This window comes from Diabrotica virgifera, chromosome 4 (assembly GCF_917563875.1).
Source record: "Diabrotica virgifera virgifera chromosome 4, PGI_DIABVI_V3a".
NCBI classification, from domain to species: Eukaryota; Metazoa; Arthropoda; class Insecta; order Coleoptera; family Chrysomelidae; genus Diabrotica; species Diabrotica virgifera.
Window position 1 is genome coordinate 174,351,351 of NC_065446.1, and position 16,472 is coordinate 174,367,822.

Sequence of the window (16,472 nt, forward strand, 5' to 3'; positions counted from 1 at the left end):
TTGAGTGGTATCGTGATAAAAATGTTATACCTACATATTTTATTATCTTACTACAGAAGAAGAGAAATTCAAAGACACAAAAATTATAATAAATAATACATTTACTAAAAACACTAATATATTCTTTTAATGACTTAGTTGCGCTGATACAGATACTATCTTGAAAGATTAGAAACGAACTACATACTGTCAATCGCGCCTAAAGAAGAATAACTTCAAAAAATATTAATAAATTAAACAAAAATGTTGTTGCTTAGTAAAAAATTCTTCTAATAATCGATTAAATCTGACTCACTTATATCGGCAATTCAGATATATACATGTTATACATTTTAAAGTAGAAGACTTTAAAATGATATTGCCAATATTTATGGGTTGCGTTCCTGGGACGACATTACTGAAAGATCGTTCATTCGATTACATGAAATCAACCCCAATTCAAGAATATCCGCCACAAAAAATCATAGCATGTGATCTGTCTTTAAAATGACAGTATAAATAACACTGACTTTAAAATAACAATTGTTATTCTAATAAATTATTAGAAGAATTTTTTACTAAGCAACAACATTTTTGTTTAATTTATTAATATTTTTTGTATTTTGACAACGTATCCGATTTGGATGTCAAAACGTTAATAAAATAATTTTTTTATTAAAATTGTTGCTTATTTCCCATTAAAATTAGTTAATTATGAATAAATAAATAAATGCAGTCTCATGAGGGAGGTAATCATGATTTTTTTTAAGTGAGGCCCAAGACCTAAAATTGGTATAATATTTTTTCCATAATAATTAATCGAATATTAAATTAATTACAGATTTTGAACAAATGGAAATATCCGAAGGGGAAGGCAAGATTGCAGTAGACACGGGTATTGTACGAGTAGATTCCAAAGACAAAGACAAGGAACTGGTAAATAAAATCTTTTAATTTATTAATAACAAATTATTTTGCACTTTGTAAAAATAGTTTGTAAAGATAAAAACGTTACAAATGCTCGTCAGGAGTTTACTGAAGGTTGTTCTACTGGATTACTACTAACAACTGATACAGGTTGTCGTTTGATTATGACTCATATTGGAAGAGTTTTAGGATGTGATTGCAGGTAAAATACTACCTGATACTACCACGAAGAAATAACTTTTAATTACTTTTGTCAAATGATACATCCCCTTCGGATCAATTCTGTCAGAGTTATGGCAATACCAGTTACCACATGAGGTTAAAGGTACCACTACCTAACAGTAACTTAAAAAGAAGGAGCTCTTAGATTAGTTAATAAGCAAAGATATACCGGTGAAGAACTCCACCATTGCCTGGTCCCACGTCCAGGATAAGAAATGAGGAGGGTTGTGCGTTGGGCTAACAACCTAACCAAATACAAAAATAAATTGTTATGAAATCGTCAAGATGCTTTGGAACTGGACTGAATAAAACGATGATAACAAATGCTGATATATGAGGTAAGGTGGAAAGGATGTGGAAAACGAGACTTCAAAATGGAAACACAATCTTATTCTCGGGACATATACAGGAAATTGCCAAGCATGAGGCAGAGTGGCCATAATGGTGGGAAAAACGCAGCACGAGCATTGATAGATAGGGAGGGCGTGACAGATAGGATTATTAGTCCTGTCGCCAGGGGGGGTACAACGGCCTCCTTAATTCAGATGGACTTACCCAAGTTTTTTTTATATATTTTGACCCGCAGAATACGAATTTTTTGGGTAACAGTTGATCCGGATGTCGATAAGATTGTTATAGACAAAGAACTTGAGGAATTACATAACAGCGATTTCTCGCAAAACAAAACATCTTTTTGCATTTTTTGGGTCATTTTAAGCAAAAAATATTCCTACCAGTTTTTTCGTAGAATGCATAGTTTTCGAGATAACCGCGATCGAAAAATTGTAATTTTTGAACCCGAATAACTTTTGATTAAAAAATAAAGTAGCAATTCTGCTTACCGCATTTGAAAGTTTAAGTCAAATTATATCGGTTTTGATTATTGGCATTGCTAACAATTTATTATTTTATTGTTAAACAAAGCTATAAACACCTTGTATGTGAGTGATGTTTTCAATGATTTCTCATTTAAAATCGAACGAGTAGGTAGAGTAGCTACGAGTGCAAGCGAGGCAATTTCTACGCAGCATGCGTTAAAACGCATGTATTAGGCACGGGAAACACTATGTGTTTATAGATTAGTTTAACAATAAAAAAATTAATTTTTAGCAATGCAAATAATCAAAACCGATATAATTTGACTTAAACTTTCAAATGCGGTAAGCAAAATTGCTACTTTATTTTTTAATCAAAAGTTATTCGGGTTCAAAAATTGCAATTTTTCGATTATTTGAAAGTTCAACCGCGGTTATCTCAAAAACTATGCATTCTACGAAAAAACTTGTAGGAATATTTTTTGCTTAAAATGACCCAAAAAATACAAAAAGATGTTTTGTTTTGCGAGAAATCGCTGTTATGTAATTCCTCAAGTTCTTTGTCTATAACAATCTTATCGACATCAAACTTGGGTAAGTCCATCTGAATTAAGGAGGCCGTTGTACCCCCCCCCCTAGCGACAGGACTATATAGTAGCAAGATTTAAAACGATATTTCGCAACCTCTCAATAATAAATGTTTAAGCTCCCACCAACGACAAAGAACAGGTAGTGAAAGAAGAATTTTATGAGCAATTGCAAGCTGTACCTATATGAATGGAGGCAAATAATAAAAGTGATATTTTAATAGTGATGGGGATATGAATGCCAAAATAGGTGGAGATAATGAGTGAAAAGAGTTTGTAATTGGCAGGGACGGCTTAGGAGAAATAAATGAAAATGGCGAAATGTTCACTGACTTCTGTGCCCAAAACAATTTACTGATAGGCGGAAGTATCTTTTAACACAAGCGCATACACAAGATAACGTGGATTTCTCCAGGAGGTGAAGTACAAAACCAAATAGACCACATTACAATAAATAGACGATGGAGAAAATCACTACTGGATGTAACATATAGATAGGGGTAGATATAGGGTCTGATCATATGTTAGTGAGAGCGAAATTTACAGTTAAACTGCGAGGAGCAGCCAAGAGAACACCGAACAGAGAAAAATACAATGTCCACAGGATCAGAGATGGAAATGATATACAGAATGAATTCAGAGATCGAATGCGGAATAATTGGAGAACGGCTGGTGACATGGAGGAAGCCACTGTTCAGGAACTGTGGAACAAGTATAAAGAGATGTTAAAGAAAACGGCAGTGGACACAGTTGGCTACAAGAAAAACAGTGACAAACACTGGATGACAAAAACGACATGGGACAAGATACAAAAGCGTAAACAAATTAAAGTCAAGTTACTAGGAATGAAAGATAACGATAAGAAGCAACGATTAGAACAGAAATACTGAGAAAAAACAAAGAAGTCAAAAGAAGTGCAAGAAATGACAAAACGCATACCACAATGGACTCGTTAATGAAGCTGAAAATAAGTAAGAGAAAACGACCTAAAAAAATTGTATGACATCACAAGAACCTTGACAAGAACAAGTCGAAATGGTACCACTAAAATAAAATATAAAGATGGTGCCGTACTGAAAACAGAACAACAAATCCTTACTAGATGGATGGAGTATTTCAAAGAAATGTATGAAAAACAGAATGTAACAAACGAAATAGAAGAGTGACGAGGAACCTAACAGACATCCAATAAACATAAACACCGAAGAATTCGCCCATGAAGAAATAAAAGATGCAATTAAACGATTAAAAAGAGAAAAAGCTGCCGGAATAGACAATACTCCTGCTGAGTTGTTAATCAAAGCAGACACCGAAACGTCCACATCTATAATATACACACTTTTAAATAAAATTTGGAGAACCGAATTGCTACCCAGAGAATGGACGCAAGGCCACAAGAACTGTAAAAATTTCTAAGAAGGACGACACTTCCAAACGTGGAAATTGGAGACCGATCTCCTTTCTATGCACAACAAGCAAAATAATGACCCGAATCATGCTTGAAAGAATGAAGAAGAAGTTTGATAAAGTTATAAGAGAAAACCAAGCTGGATTCCGGGCACGAAGATCCTGCACTGACCACATTTGTACGGTACGATGAGAACGATTATAGAGCAATCATTAGAGTGGAAGAATAAGCTATATTTGAACTTTATAAATTTCGAGAAAGCGTTTGATCATGTAGATCGCAAAGCCTTATGTAAATTACTAGAGAAATACGGAATGCCTTTCAAGTATATCAGAATTATAAAACTGTTCTACAAAGGGTCCACAGCACGCATAGTCCACGAAGGGAAGTTAACAGAACAAATAGATATTTGTACAAGAGTAAGGCAAGACTCTGGCTCTCTCCGACCTTATTCCTGATAGTAATCGACTGGATCATGTCTAAGGTTACTAGTAATAAGACTGGAATCAGATGGAATGTTTTTAACCAACTTGAGGACTTCGCAGATGATATATGCCTTTTAACAGAAAAAAGACAACACATGCAACGCAAAACTGAAAAAGTAGCAGAGGCAGGGAAGAAGGTCGGACTTAACATAAACGCCAGAAAAACTAAGATAACGAAAATAAATACACCAAGAGAAATGGGAATATCACTGGGAGGCACGGAATTAGAAACGGTAGAGATAGTGCAGTCACTGAAGGTGGATATGAGCTATTACCTCCGATTTCGTTGAACCTCCATCGATTTTCATGAAAATTGGTGAGTGGTTAGAGGATATCCCAAGGAACAAAGGTGACATGGTGCTAACTTGCGCTATTATCCTGGGGGTTGATGCCAGCCCCTTTCGTGGGTGAAAATTATTTTATCAAAAATAACCCCATACGCCGATAGAGGGACAAATTCTAAGCAAAATCTTGTATATCAAGTTTTTAAAATAAATGAATACTTTTTGAGTTATTAAAGATCCAAAATTTTAATTTTTCGTGGAAAAATTGCATGTTTTAAAGCGGTTTTTTATAAATAAGTCAAAAACTATAAGTTTTTGCAAAAAAGTTATAATTGCCAAAATTGAAGCAAATAAAATGCAAAATAAATTTCTTGTCCGAAAAATCTTTTATTATTAACTTAAAGTGAGTTATAGATCATTGAATGTATATTTTTTTTCGGATAGTACTGAAATCTAAGTATTCACGCTTGAGTAACGGGAAAACTATGCATTTATAACATATACTTACTAAATATTTGTCAAAGCACTTAAAAATATCTGTCAAATGAGCTGCCGAAGAAGTTGATACCATTAAAATTTATTCTCCAAAAATGTTTAAAAATTTATGCTCCACAAATTTTTCTAAAAAATTTATTGTTTTTTTTTAGAATAACTCCGTTAGTTTTTATGATATCAGGTTTCTCTAATTACCATTTGAAAGGTAATTTCAAGTGCTTTAAAATAATATTAATTTTAATCTTTTAAATCCCTTAGTTTTTTTAAGATAAAGGTTAAAGGGCCCCAGTTACATGGCTGTCGCAGTAAATTTAAGGCTTTTAACGTTTCTATCTTGGTTATTCTTTATGTTACAGGAATACTAAAAACAATAGAACATTTTCTAAAGAAAAACTAAAATTTGGTTCTGTATCATTTGGTACGTGTATAGAGTATTTTTGGAGTTATTATCAAAAGAAAATGAAAATTACAAAAATTTTAAATATCCTTATTTCTTTAAATCATACTTTTTTTTCAAAAATATGCATTCTAAACTAGTCAAAGTTTTTGAGATTATTATATACGCTAAAATAAGAAAGCCTTATAGGATTACTGTCAATTTTAACTTTTGTGGAAATGGCATATTATGTGTTATTTTTCACTTTTTCCTAAAAAAATCGAAAGGGTTCTCTTATTTTCATCATAACTTGCTAAATTGTGGTGCTATCAACTTCCACTAAAGCTCATTTGATAGGTATTGATAAGTACTTTGACAAGTGTGTTAAAAGTATATGTTATAAAATGCACCGTTTTCCCGTTACTTAAGCCTGAATACTTAGATTTGAGTACTCACCGAAAAAAAATCTAGATTTAATTATCTATAACCCACTTTGATTTAATATTCAATGATTTTTCAAGTAAGGTTTGTATTAAACTTTTTATTATCTTCAATTTTGGTAATGATAACTTTTTTATAAAAACTTATAGTTTTTGAGTTGTTTATGAAAAGCCACTTTAAAACATGCATTTTTTTCAGGAAAAATAAAAATCTTTGATCTTTAATAACTCAAAAAGTATAAAAAAAAAATACTTATAATTTGTCCCTTTATCGATTTCTGGAGTTATTTTTAACAAAATAATTTTCACCCCCGATAAGAGGTGTATCCACCCCCAGGATAAAAGCGCAAGATGACTTATGTTTTAATGCTGTGTTGAATTATAAACTAAAAAGTTTGTCACCCTACCTTTTTAAGTAAGCATTAAACTAATGAAATCTGACGACAAATTGTTTAAAAATTAACAACTTCTCTTTTAATTTGTTTAAACATTTGGGACAAATCTCATTGTTATTTAAATTCTTCAATAATGACACAGTACAATTTTCAAAAGGAAATATTTGCAGCGGCCAAAGATATTTTCAAGTTGAAAAATTGTCAAAATTGATTTTTTGCATTTTTGCATAAAATTTGATTTTTGAACATGTTCCACCAATTCTGGATAAAAATAAACTTCATATTTGGATTCAGTGACCTCGAAAATATAAAGAATGACTAAAATTTGCCATTCACCTATCATGGTCGCTTTTTCGATTTCTAAGCCTCAAATTAGGGGTGTGCCGCTCGCTTATTACACCAGATCAAAAATTGGACTAAAAGATGTAAAATCAAGCTGAACAAAGCCAAATAGATTTGTATGGCGTATTCCACGAATATGCGAGTGTTTTGGATTATCGCGACAACGAATATTTTAGTGTGCAACATAAGAAGTACGAAAGTATTTTGCTCTAACAATTACTCCAATAAACAACAATATAATTTGCAATTTACTTTCGTTCTTCATATTTTGCACAGTAAAATATTCGTCGTCGCGATAATCCAAGAGGGTCGTATATTTGTGGAATGAGGTATATTGATTTTACTTATGAAATAAAACCTTATGTTCGAGTCAACTCTAGGAGAGCAAGAGGTTGATCTTCTTCTTCAAGTGCCCCGTCAGTTGCGAACTTTGGCTATTAACATGGCAATTCTTATCTTGCTTACGTCCGCAGATTTTGGAGCCGCGAGTGTCTTTACTGACTGGCCCTCGCTTACTATCTATTTTCCCCTGGATAATCAATTACAGTAGACGGTACTTACCGTATCTCAATATGGCCTAGATATTCAAGTTCTTTTTTGTTTTATTATGCTCGCGATTTCTTTTTCTTTTCCGATTATGTAGATTACCTCTTTAGGTATGCGGCTGATAGGTTGATCTGTTGTGGCAAATGATGAGTAGAGTATATGAGAAAGAAAGGATACCCAATTCATGGATGGCGATCGTGATTTTATCACTGTATATAGATAAAGGAAACATCCGATTGTTCCTGAAGAAATTTAGAGGAATAAAGTTAATTCACACAATGAAATTTTGAGAAATAACTGTAGAGCGAAAGTTAAAGAGGAAGACGAGGAAGACATGGATATGAGAAGAACAGTTTGGGATTATGCCAGGAAGGAGAACAAAGGACACTTTGTTTGCTTTGGAAGAGTTGATAAAAAATACGGCGAGAAGAGAAGATATCTCTAGATCTTGAGAAGGCCTACGATACAGTTCCTAGACATGAGCTGTGGAGATGTATGAGAGAGAAATGGATTCCTGAGAAGTACGTAAGGCTTGTGAAGAACATGTATGAGGAAGCTTATAACAAATTGATTACTTTTGTCGTATTGACGGAAACTTTTTCCAGCGACTGTTGCTTTGTTCAAGGTTCTTCACAGAGTCCCTACCTGTTTTAATCATGTTATGGATGTACTGCCAGAAAAGGTAAGGAAGGGGGCTCCTTGGTTAAAGCTCTTTGCGGATGATATCTTATTAGTGGAGCAGAAGAAAGAAATGTTGGAGAAGTTGTAGATTTGGGGGAAGGACTATCGAAGAGAGATACTTATAGCAGGTCGAAAACGAGGTGTAAGTGGTTGGGAGAACCCGAAATGGTTGGGAACATCTAATTGTTTGAGAAAAAAACTAGGAAGAGTAGGAGAATTTAAATAATCTTGGTCCTGCACAACGAAAAATGGGACAGTGGATCCAAAAATTGCCCAGAGTATACAGGCTGGTTGGTTTAATTGGAAGCGAATGAGCAGGGAACTCTGTGATCGAAAAATCGGTGAAGAACTGAACGGAAAGATATACAAGAGTGTGGTGCCTGCGTGACTATAAAGAGGGTTCAGGAAAAAAGATGGAAGTAGCCGAAATGAAAATATTACGGTGGATTTCGGGTAAGACTAGAAGGAACAAGATCAGGATCGACGGGATTAGGGAAAGAGTCGGGGTGACCACAGCAGTAGCGACGCGTGACTTTTTCTAAAGTGTTACCAAAACCAGATGCAAAAAATCTTATTAGAAAACATGAAGATATGGCTAAATGTATAGATACAGGGTGAGTGGGGAGGAATGTGCCAAACTTAAAGACTGTTTAATATACGTAAAAATAATCAAAAATAACTCATATGTTGTTACTATTCGATTTTCATTTGTTTCCGAGATACCGGATGTTAAAATTTTTCTTACAAACTGACAATTTATTTATTGCTTCAAAACCGGTTGAGGAGTGCAAATGAAATTTGGTGGGTTTTAAGACATAGTTATTACGCACGTTTTGGCACACAATTAAGAATTTTATATTCACCATTGGCGCGCGTACGGGTACTAGTCTGAAATTTTTTTAAAGATAAAAATGGTACGCCACTGAAATATTTCAAATTAAAAATATTTCTTGAATTCCTCCTTTAATTTGTGATAAAAATCTATCTTCCCATTTTTTCACGCAACGCTTGGTTTCATGCAAAAAATAAAGCATCAATAAAACGTTTACAAAGTCTTCAACGAAGTTTCTATATGAATGTGTAGATTATTTCGAATACTTTGGAAGCGTTAAGATATTTTATTTTTTTGCATAAAAACGAAGCGTCGTATGAAAAAATGGGAAGATAGATTTTTTATCACAAATTGAACAAGGAATTTAAAAATGATTTTTAATTTGAAATATCTCATTGGCGTACTATTTTTATTTCTTTAAAAAATTTCAGACCCTTACCCGTACGCGCGCCAATGGCGAATATAAAATTAAAAAATCCACGAGGAAAATAAACTTCCTGTAGCTGGCTGTATACCATAAATCACAAAAATGCCAAGTTTCTTGTAAAAGGTATATATTAAAATACCCTAAATAAGGGTCAAAATACAAAACGTTTTCGGATTAAGGAATCCATCATCAGTGTTTAAAAGCCAAAATTTGCATGCCTGAGCCACCAAAATGTATAGGGTAAAAACCCTTTAAATGTAAATAATAAAGATGTTTTACATATTTATATAAAATTCATCGGATGTAATAGATAAACCTGGATGTTACCCAGGGCAACACAGGACTCTCCCCACGTGGTTGGAACTTTTTTTTGGTGAAAACCTCACATATTGGATTTCAATGGCCAACTGACAGTTGGTCAGTCAGCCATCAGTATGGTCAGTTGGCCATTGAAATCCAATATGTGAGGTTTTCACCAAAAAAAAGTTCCAACCACGTGGGGAGAGTCCTGTGTTGCCCTGGGTAACATCCAGGTTTATCTATTACATCCGATGAATTTTATATAAATATGTAAAACATCTTTATTATTTACATTTTGGTGGCTCAGGCATGCAAATTTTGGCTTTTAAACACTGATGATGGATTCCTTAATCCGAAAACGTTTTGTATTTTGACCCTTATTTAGGGTATTTTAATATATACCTTTTACAAGAAACTTGGCATTTTTGAATATAAAATTCTTAATTGTGTGTCAAAATATGCGCATTAACCATGTCTTAAAACCCACGAAATTTCATTTGCAAAACTCAAACGGTTTTGGAGCAATAAATAAATCGTCAGTTTGTAAGAAAAATTTTAACATCCCGTATCTCGGAAACAAATGAAAATCGAATAACAACATATGAGTTATTTTTGATTATTTTTACGTATATTATACAGCCTTAAAGTTTGGCACATTCCTCCCCACTCACCCTGTATATGGCTTTAATAATATCATTTTGTATATCACTTGAAAATCTCGAAAAAAACAGTTGATGTTTCTAGATGTTGGCAAAATGTTTGATCTTTTTTGGCAATTAATGTTAACAATTCCCTGTAATTGTCAGAGTCGTCGCCCTCAAAATGACCACGAAACGCTAGTTCTTGTTTGGCCAAAAAACATGCGGTATCTATTATAAGTGTGCTAAGGATATACCAATCTATTTTTTTTTAACAAGCTCATTATGTTTAGCAATATTTGCTTTAAAAGCTTGGTTAAGAGAACTTTCGATTCTTGTTTTGCCAAACTGAATCAAATTGGCTATACATCTTACATGTAGTTAACGGAGAAATTTCATGTCTCCTTTTTAAAACTCTAAAACTATTTAAATCGTGAACTCGGCCGCTGGTCCACCCATTTTTTCTGTAGAAACAATAAGACATGGCCAACAATACAGTTTATTTTTCTTGCAACCACATAACCAAGGATTTTCACTGTACCAACTAAATTTAAAATTTGGAACTACTTTTTTTGATTCTTTTTAGTCTTCCATTTTCAATAATCTCATTTTTTTGTTCAAAATTATACAAGGAGAATTACTTTTCAAGTAGTTGATCGATTACGTAGCGACACTCATCCATTGTTAATTACACGCATACTGTAATAGGTACTGTAACCAAATCAAAATCTGGTAACAGGGCTACTGATATAAACAGCGCGCTTACGGGCTTACGCCGTCGCTCCTTCAAAATTTTCAGCCACTAGCCGGTCCCGACCGACAGCGAAGATCACCACATTGTACCACATGTAACCACAGCCGAAAGTGGTAACAACGTATAATAAAGTGCAACTGAGTCACATAAACTCGCTAATATTTGGATATTGCAACGCTATTGGTAAAAATATAAATGGAATTATTTCACAGTAGTCATAAAATATTTATTTGCAAGATTTTTAACTGTTACCAATCGTAGCAGTGGTTACATAGACGCTTTGCCAGTGGACCACAGTCTCAAAAAAGCTTCAACAACAAAATCTGTATGTTATGTACGGACCCGTCAGGGTCCGTAATACAACATAAGTTGTATTGACTACATATAAGTAAAAATTAGTCATAAATTCATTTTGTTTGAGCATTGCGAGTAAGTCGATAAGCTAAACGAAATTCGCTGAAATGTACAGTTTTGCTATCACCATATTTTTAAGGCTGAATTAACTGTTTTGTTTTCGTGGCCTAAAGATGACATAAAAGAATGGTTAATTTGTGATGAGGACGCAAAGCTATTTCGCCAAAGGACGCCACATTCTGGGAAAGGCCCGATGGCAAAAGGTCAGTTGGTCGACCAAGAAAGAGATGGAAATACGCAGTAGCCAGTGACCTACGCAAAATGGGAGTACAGCAATGGGAAATAGCTGCTCAGGAACGACAACAATGGAGGGAAATAGTAAACGCGGCCAAGACTCACATAGAGTTGTAGAGCCAAATGATGATGATGATGATGACGCAAAGCTATCCATTGTTGACAGATGATGAAATCTTTAAAATGGCAACAGAGGCGGAGGAAGCAGATTCAGAAGCTGACACAGACTTCGAATTTGACGGTGGCGATGTCGATGATACTATTGCAACTGACAAAAATTTGCGTAGAGAAGCTGTATCGCACATGCTACAATTCATCGAGTGGTATTCTCGACAAGAAAAAGCCAATAAAGTAGATTACATGATGTTACGCCGATTAAGAAATTCAGCCGTTGCAAAATGTTACGCAAGATAAAACAAAGATTCAGAATATTTTAAAACAAATTGATTCGATTGTACGAACACAAGTCTCTCTTATATTGTCAAACAAAACATACAAATAAAATTTGAGAGCTGTATTATGAATGTTTAATTTTTTTTAATGTTCTGTTAACCGTCTTTTCGATTATCCGTCATACCCTTGGTCCGGTGTCCTGACAGATAATCGAGGTTCCACTGTAGTACCTAATAATTGTTTTTCTTTACAAATTTTTGTGAAAACTTAAATTAGTACTCAGGAAAAAATTGCGTTTCTTTATTAAAGACAACAATAATTTGTTGTTAAATTAAATTAATCCTTAAATAATACTACAGTTTAATTTATAATAATTTACCCAATGCAAAAAAAGATAATTCACATACCCATAACAAAATATCTATGAAGAATACGGTTACACTTCACAAAACCACTTTTTACGCACATTATATTGCTTCTTTTTTATAAAAAATTATCTAAAAAAAAGTTACAACTAGGAAAGTATCCTTCTATCAGAACATACTGTTCACTTTTAGTGTTATAACTTTTAAGAAAAATGGTTATATCTTTACTTATAACTCTATATCCCAAAAATAAATCACCCTTTTAATTAAATTAACTTATTTTTGTCTATTATATTCCAAGATATAACTGTTTTCGATAAAGCAAATAACGTTCTGTAAAGAAAGTTAGGGGAAAACCAAAGAGTTACATCTGCCATCTCTCGGATACTACTGTACTTACACATGTAACTATTTTTTCCATAGAAGAAGTCATTAATTAGAAGGTATTGATGCAGTAAAAAAAACTTTAACATTTTGAGATGTAACCCTCTTCTTCCAAATGAACGATATACGTACTAATTAATTTAATAAATAATTAATTTTCTATACGAATGTTGATTTTGAATATTATTTATTTATAGGGTGAATATATTTATGGACATAAACCTAGCGTTGTTAGAGATCATTGCCTAGATGCTATTTGTTGTCTGACGCTAAAGATTTGGGCTGTATGGTTATTGGAAGTTATACACAACGCTCATACATGGACGAAATGGATGCACGAAATAATTGGAAGCGTTAGAAGTTATGCCAGCGTTGTTAGAGGTGACGTGAAAGATGCTAATGGGAAAACCAAAGTTCTGTTAAAATCAGACTGGGAAAAGTTTGTGAAAGAAACAGAGAAAAAAGTAATTGCATGGAGGCAATACAGCGCCCATGTAAATGATTTGTCAAACGAGATTATTGAAAACTTTAGGAATAAAGAAGTGTACTGTTGTCCAAAATGTTTACAGGTATTATGTTATATTATTTTACAATATCAAATAGCAACATACTTGCTTATGCCTTCTGTTTTTGTGAAAAGTTAAGTTATATGCTTAGCGGGTTAGGGTGTATCTCATCTTATGTTTTTATTCTTCTTCTTCTTCCTACTTTATAAATAGGCTCATGAATGTTGAACTTCCGTTTTTAGCCTCAATTGGCGTTGTCTGACTATATTTTTCTCGGTCGTCCCAATTATCTTCTTCTATTTGGCGATATGTGTCTTGCTCTTCGTACTATTCCATTTTCTGTTATTCTTTCTATCTGTTGATTCCATTCTATTTTTCTTCTTTTGGTCCACATGTTTATTTTTTCTTCTATACCACTCGCTCGTATTTCCTCACTTCTTACTCTGTCTTTTACAGATGGGTTTGATATTTTTCGTAAGACTTTCATTTCTGCTATTTCCAGCAGTTTTTTGTTTTCGCCGTATCTGCTCTTGTTCCCGCCGTGTACGTCATTATCGGCCTTATTGTTGATTTATACCGGGTGGTGAATTGGAAAACGGGCCATAGGAAACTCAATGTAAAATTCTAAACTGTTGAATTCCTGCTTCCCTAATTATTTTACATCAAAAAACATTATAAACTATTTGTAGAGGATTGAAATCTGTATTAAAAACAGCTGTTTAAATTATTCTACGAATTAAACATATTCCAAAATTTTGTAAAAATGTAATACATTTTTCAGTTTTCAGCCCAAAATTAGGCCACACACAGTGCAATAATGTGTCACAATGAAGTTATGATTTTCACATTTTTGAACTGTCAATATTTTTATTTTATCATTTATTGTTTAAAAACAATACAGTTGATAAGATACCCTCAGTTGCGGAGAAAGTATTAATAATAAAGATTTTTTATTCAGTCAATGGTGTGAGCATTGTCAGTTAGATAGTAGATAACGTGTGGCCCAACTTTTACACACATGCCTACTGTGGCAAATTTTGGAATGCGTTTAAATCGTAGAACAATTTTAACTGTTGATTTTAATACAGATTTCTATTCTCTACAAATATTCTCTGATGACTTTTGATGTAAAATAATTAGGGAATCAGGAATTCAACAGTTTAGAATAATTGTACATTGGGTTTCCTATGGCCCGTTTTACGATTCGCCACCCGGTATATCCTGGTTTTTGTTTTCGTTGTGGGGTATTTGTTTCTTCAGATCGTGTTGTTGAGACATCCGGCTGCTCTGTTCGCCATGTTCAGCTGTTTTTGTACTTCTTCTTCCACTTTTTCGTAGCTTGACAGTTTTATTCTCAAGTATTCCGTTTCCATGACTTGTTCTATTATTTTGTTATTTACGACCCGTTTACATCGTCTCGGTTTCGCTGATATCACTATCGATTTAGTTTTCTCTGTTGAGATTGCCATGTTGTATATTTTATGAGCGCTGTGTCTTCGAATTTTTTCATTAATCTTTGTAGGTCATCTTCATTTTCGGCTGTTATTATGACGTCGTCGGCCTATCATAATATCTTTATTTCCTTTTCTCCCATTCTATATCAACTTCTTTTTTACTTTCTTTATTATTTTATCTATTATCAGATTAAATCAGATTAATTGGCTCAGCGAATCTCCTTGTCTAATGCCAGTTTCATACTTGATATGTTGTGATAGTTTTCCTTTACATCTTACCATAGCTATCTTATTTTTATCTCAATGTTTTTTACTAAATCCAGTGATATTCCCTTTTCATATAATAAATGTATTGCATCAAAATTCTCACTCTATAAAATGCTTTCTTCACATCTATCAGGCACATATATGCTGGTTTGTTGTATTCCAGCTACTTTTCTTTTATCTGTCTTATTACAAAAACTACATCCGTGCATGATCTTCCTGTCCGAAATCCTTGCTGTTCCTCTTGCAGAGTTATTCGTTAGTTTATTTTTGTCACTATTATTCTTGTTGTCAATTTGAGTGTTGCGTTTAACAGATTTATTGCTCGATAATTATTGGGGTCTTTATCTCCTTTCATGAAGAACATCAGCATGATCGCTCTTCTCCATTCATGTATAATTCTGTTCGTGGTGATTATTTTATGAATATGGATATTTTTAATACTAATTTTAATATTAATAAATATTTTCAGTTGTTGTACAAGGTAATCACCTCCATATTTTAAGAATTCATTTGGTATTTGAGTATCTCCTGGTGACTTTCTATTTATTAATTTGTTTATTTCTTGTTTCACATCTTTTTGGTAGATTTCGGTCTTCTCATCAGTTATTGTATTTGGAGTTTCTAGTAATAGTCTAGTAAAATAAAATTTCACTACATGTAAAACAAAATGTAAATTCGTACAGGTTGAAACAAATTTTATATCAAAGTTTAGGTGGGTACAAAAGATATTTTCAAGAAAGTATCCAAATCACACAAGGGGATCATTCTTTAAATAATTAAAAAGGGGTCATTTTTGCAAAAAAATTACTTTTTTAACTGCTGAGGTCATTCAATTACTAATGAAGGTCTATAGGATTATTTTCTGCAAAGTTGAAGGGTTAATCTTTCAAATATAACTTACTAAATTAAATTTGACCCCCTATTTATTTAAATAATTATACATGAAACTTTAAAAACAAATTTGCAAAAAATTATTTTTAGCGTTTTAAATAAGCACTATAGAATATCTTATTTTACAGGAGAAGTTGCACTATGTTTTCAGTATTAATAAAAAAAAATTAGTCCAAAAATATTTAATATTTTTTGAGATATTGAATTCGTTTTTTAAATGTTACCCTATTTTCAATTGCAAAAACGCGGTTGTTGCCAAAGAAATATTCACCTGTATTAAATCTTATTAGTTTTATTTTTATGTATATTTTCGATAAATGTATTGATAAATTCAAATTTCAATTAAACTTCCCCCTAAAATGACATTTGAATATTATTCAAATTTGTTTATAATTTGTTTTTTTAATAACGTCACGGGGATTAAATATTTTGAAATGCCGTTTCAATAATTGGGTTTGTGGGAATTTTTCACTAATTAACAAATTTTTTTGTCTTTTTTTTTCCTCTTCTTTTTTTTTTCTTGGAGTTATATTACTACGGGCCCTTGTAGGGTTAAGTTTCATTAAGAATGTCGAATCTCTAAGTTATAGATTCTAGACCTAAAAATATTAAGATTGGTCTCAAATCACTT

General features: G+C 32.9%; 2 protein-coding genes across 4 annotated transcripts in view; one reads left to right on the forward strand and one right to left on the reverse strand.

Moving 5' to 3' along the window:
• LOC114330367 (uncharacterized) overlaps nt 1-16,472 on the reverse strand; it is a 249,884-nt gene that overhangs the window by 174,838 nt on the left and 58,574 nt on the right. The window lies entirely within an intron of this gene.
• LOC114330370 (uncharacterized) overlaps nt 1-16,472 on the forward strand; it is a 149,182-nt gene that overhangs the window by 98,021 nt on the left and 34,689 nt on the right. The window contains exons 9-10 of the mRNA XM_050648536.1: nt 821-915; nt 12,921-13,292. Of these exons, the coding sequence (XP_050504493.1) occupies nt 821-915; nt 12,921-13,292 (467 nt within the window). The remainder of the gene's footprint in view (nt 1-820; nt 916-12,920; nt 13,293-16,472) is intronic.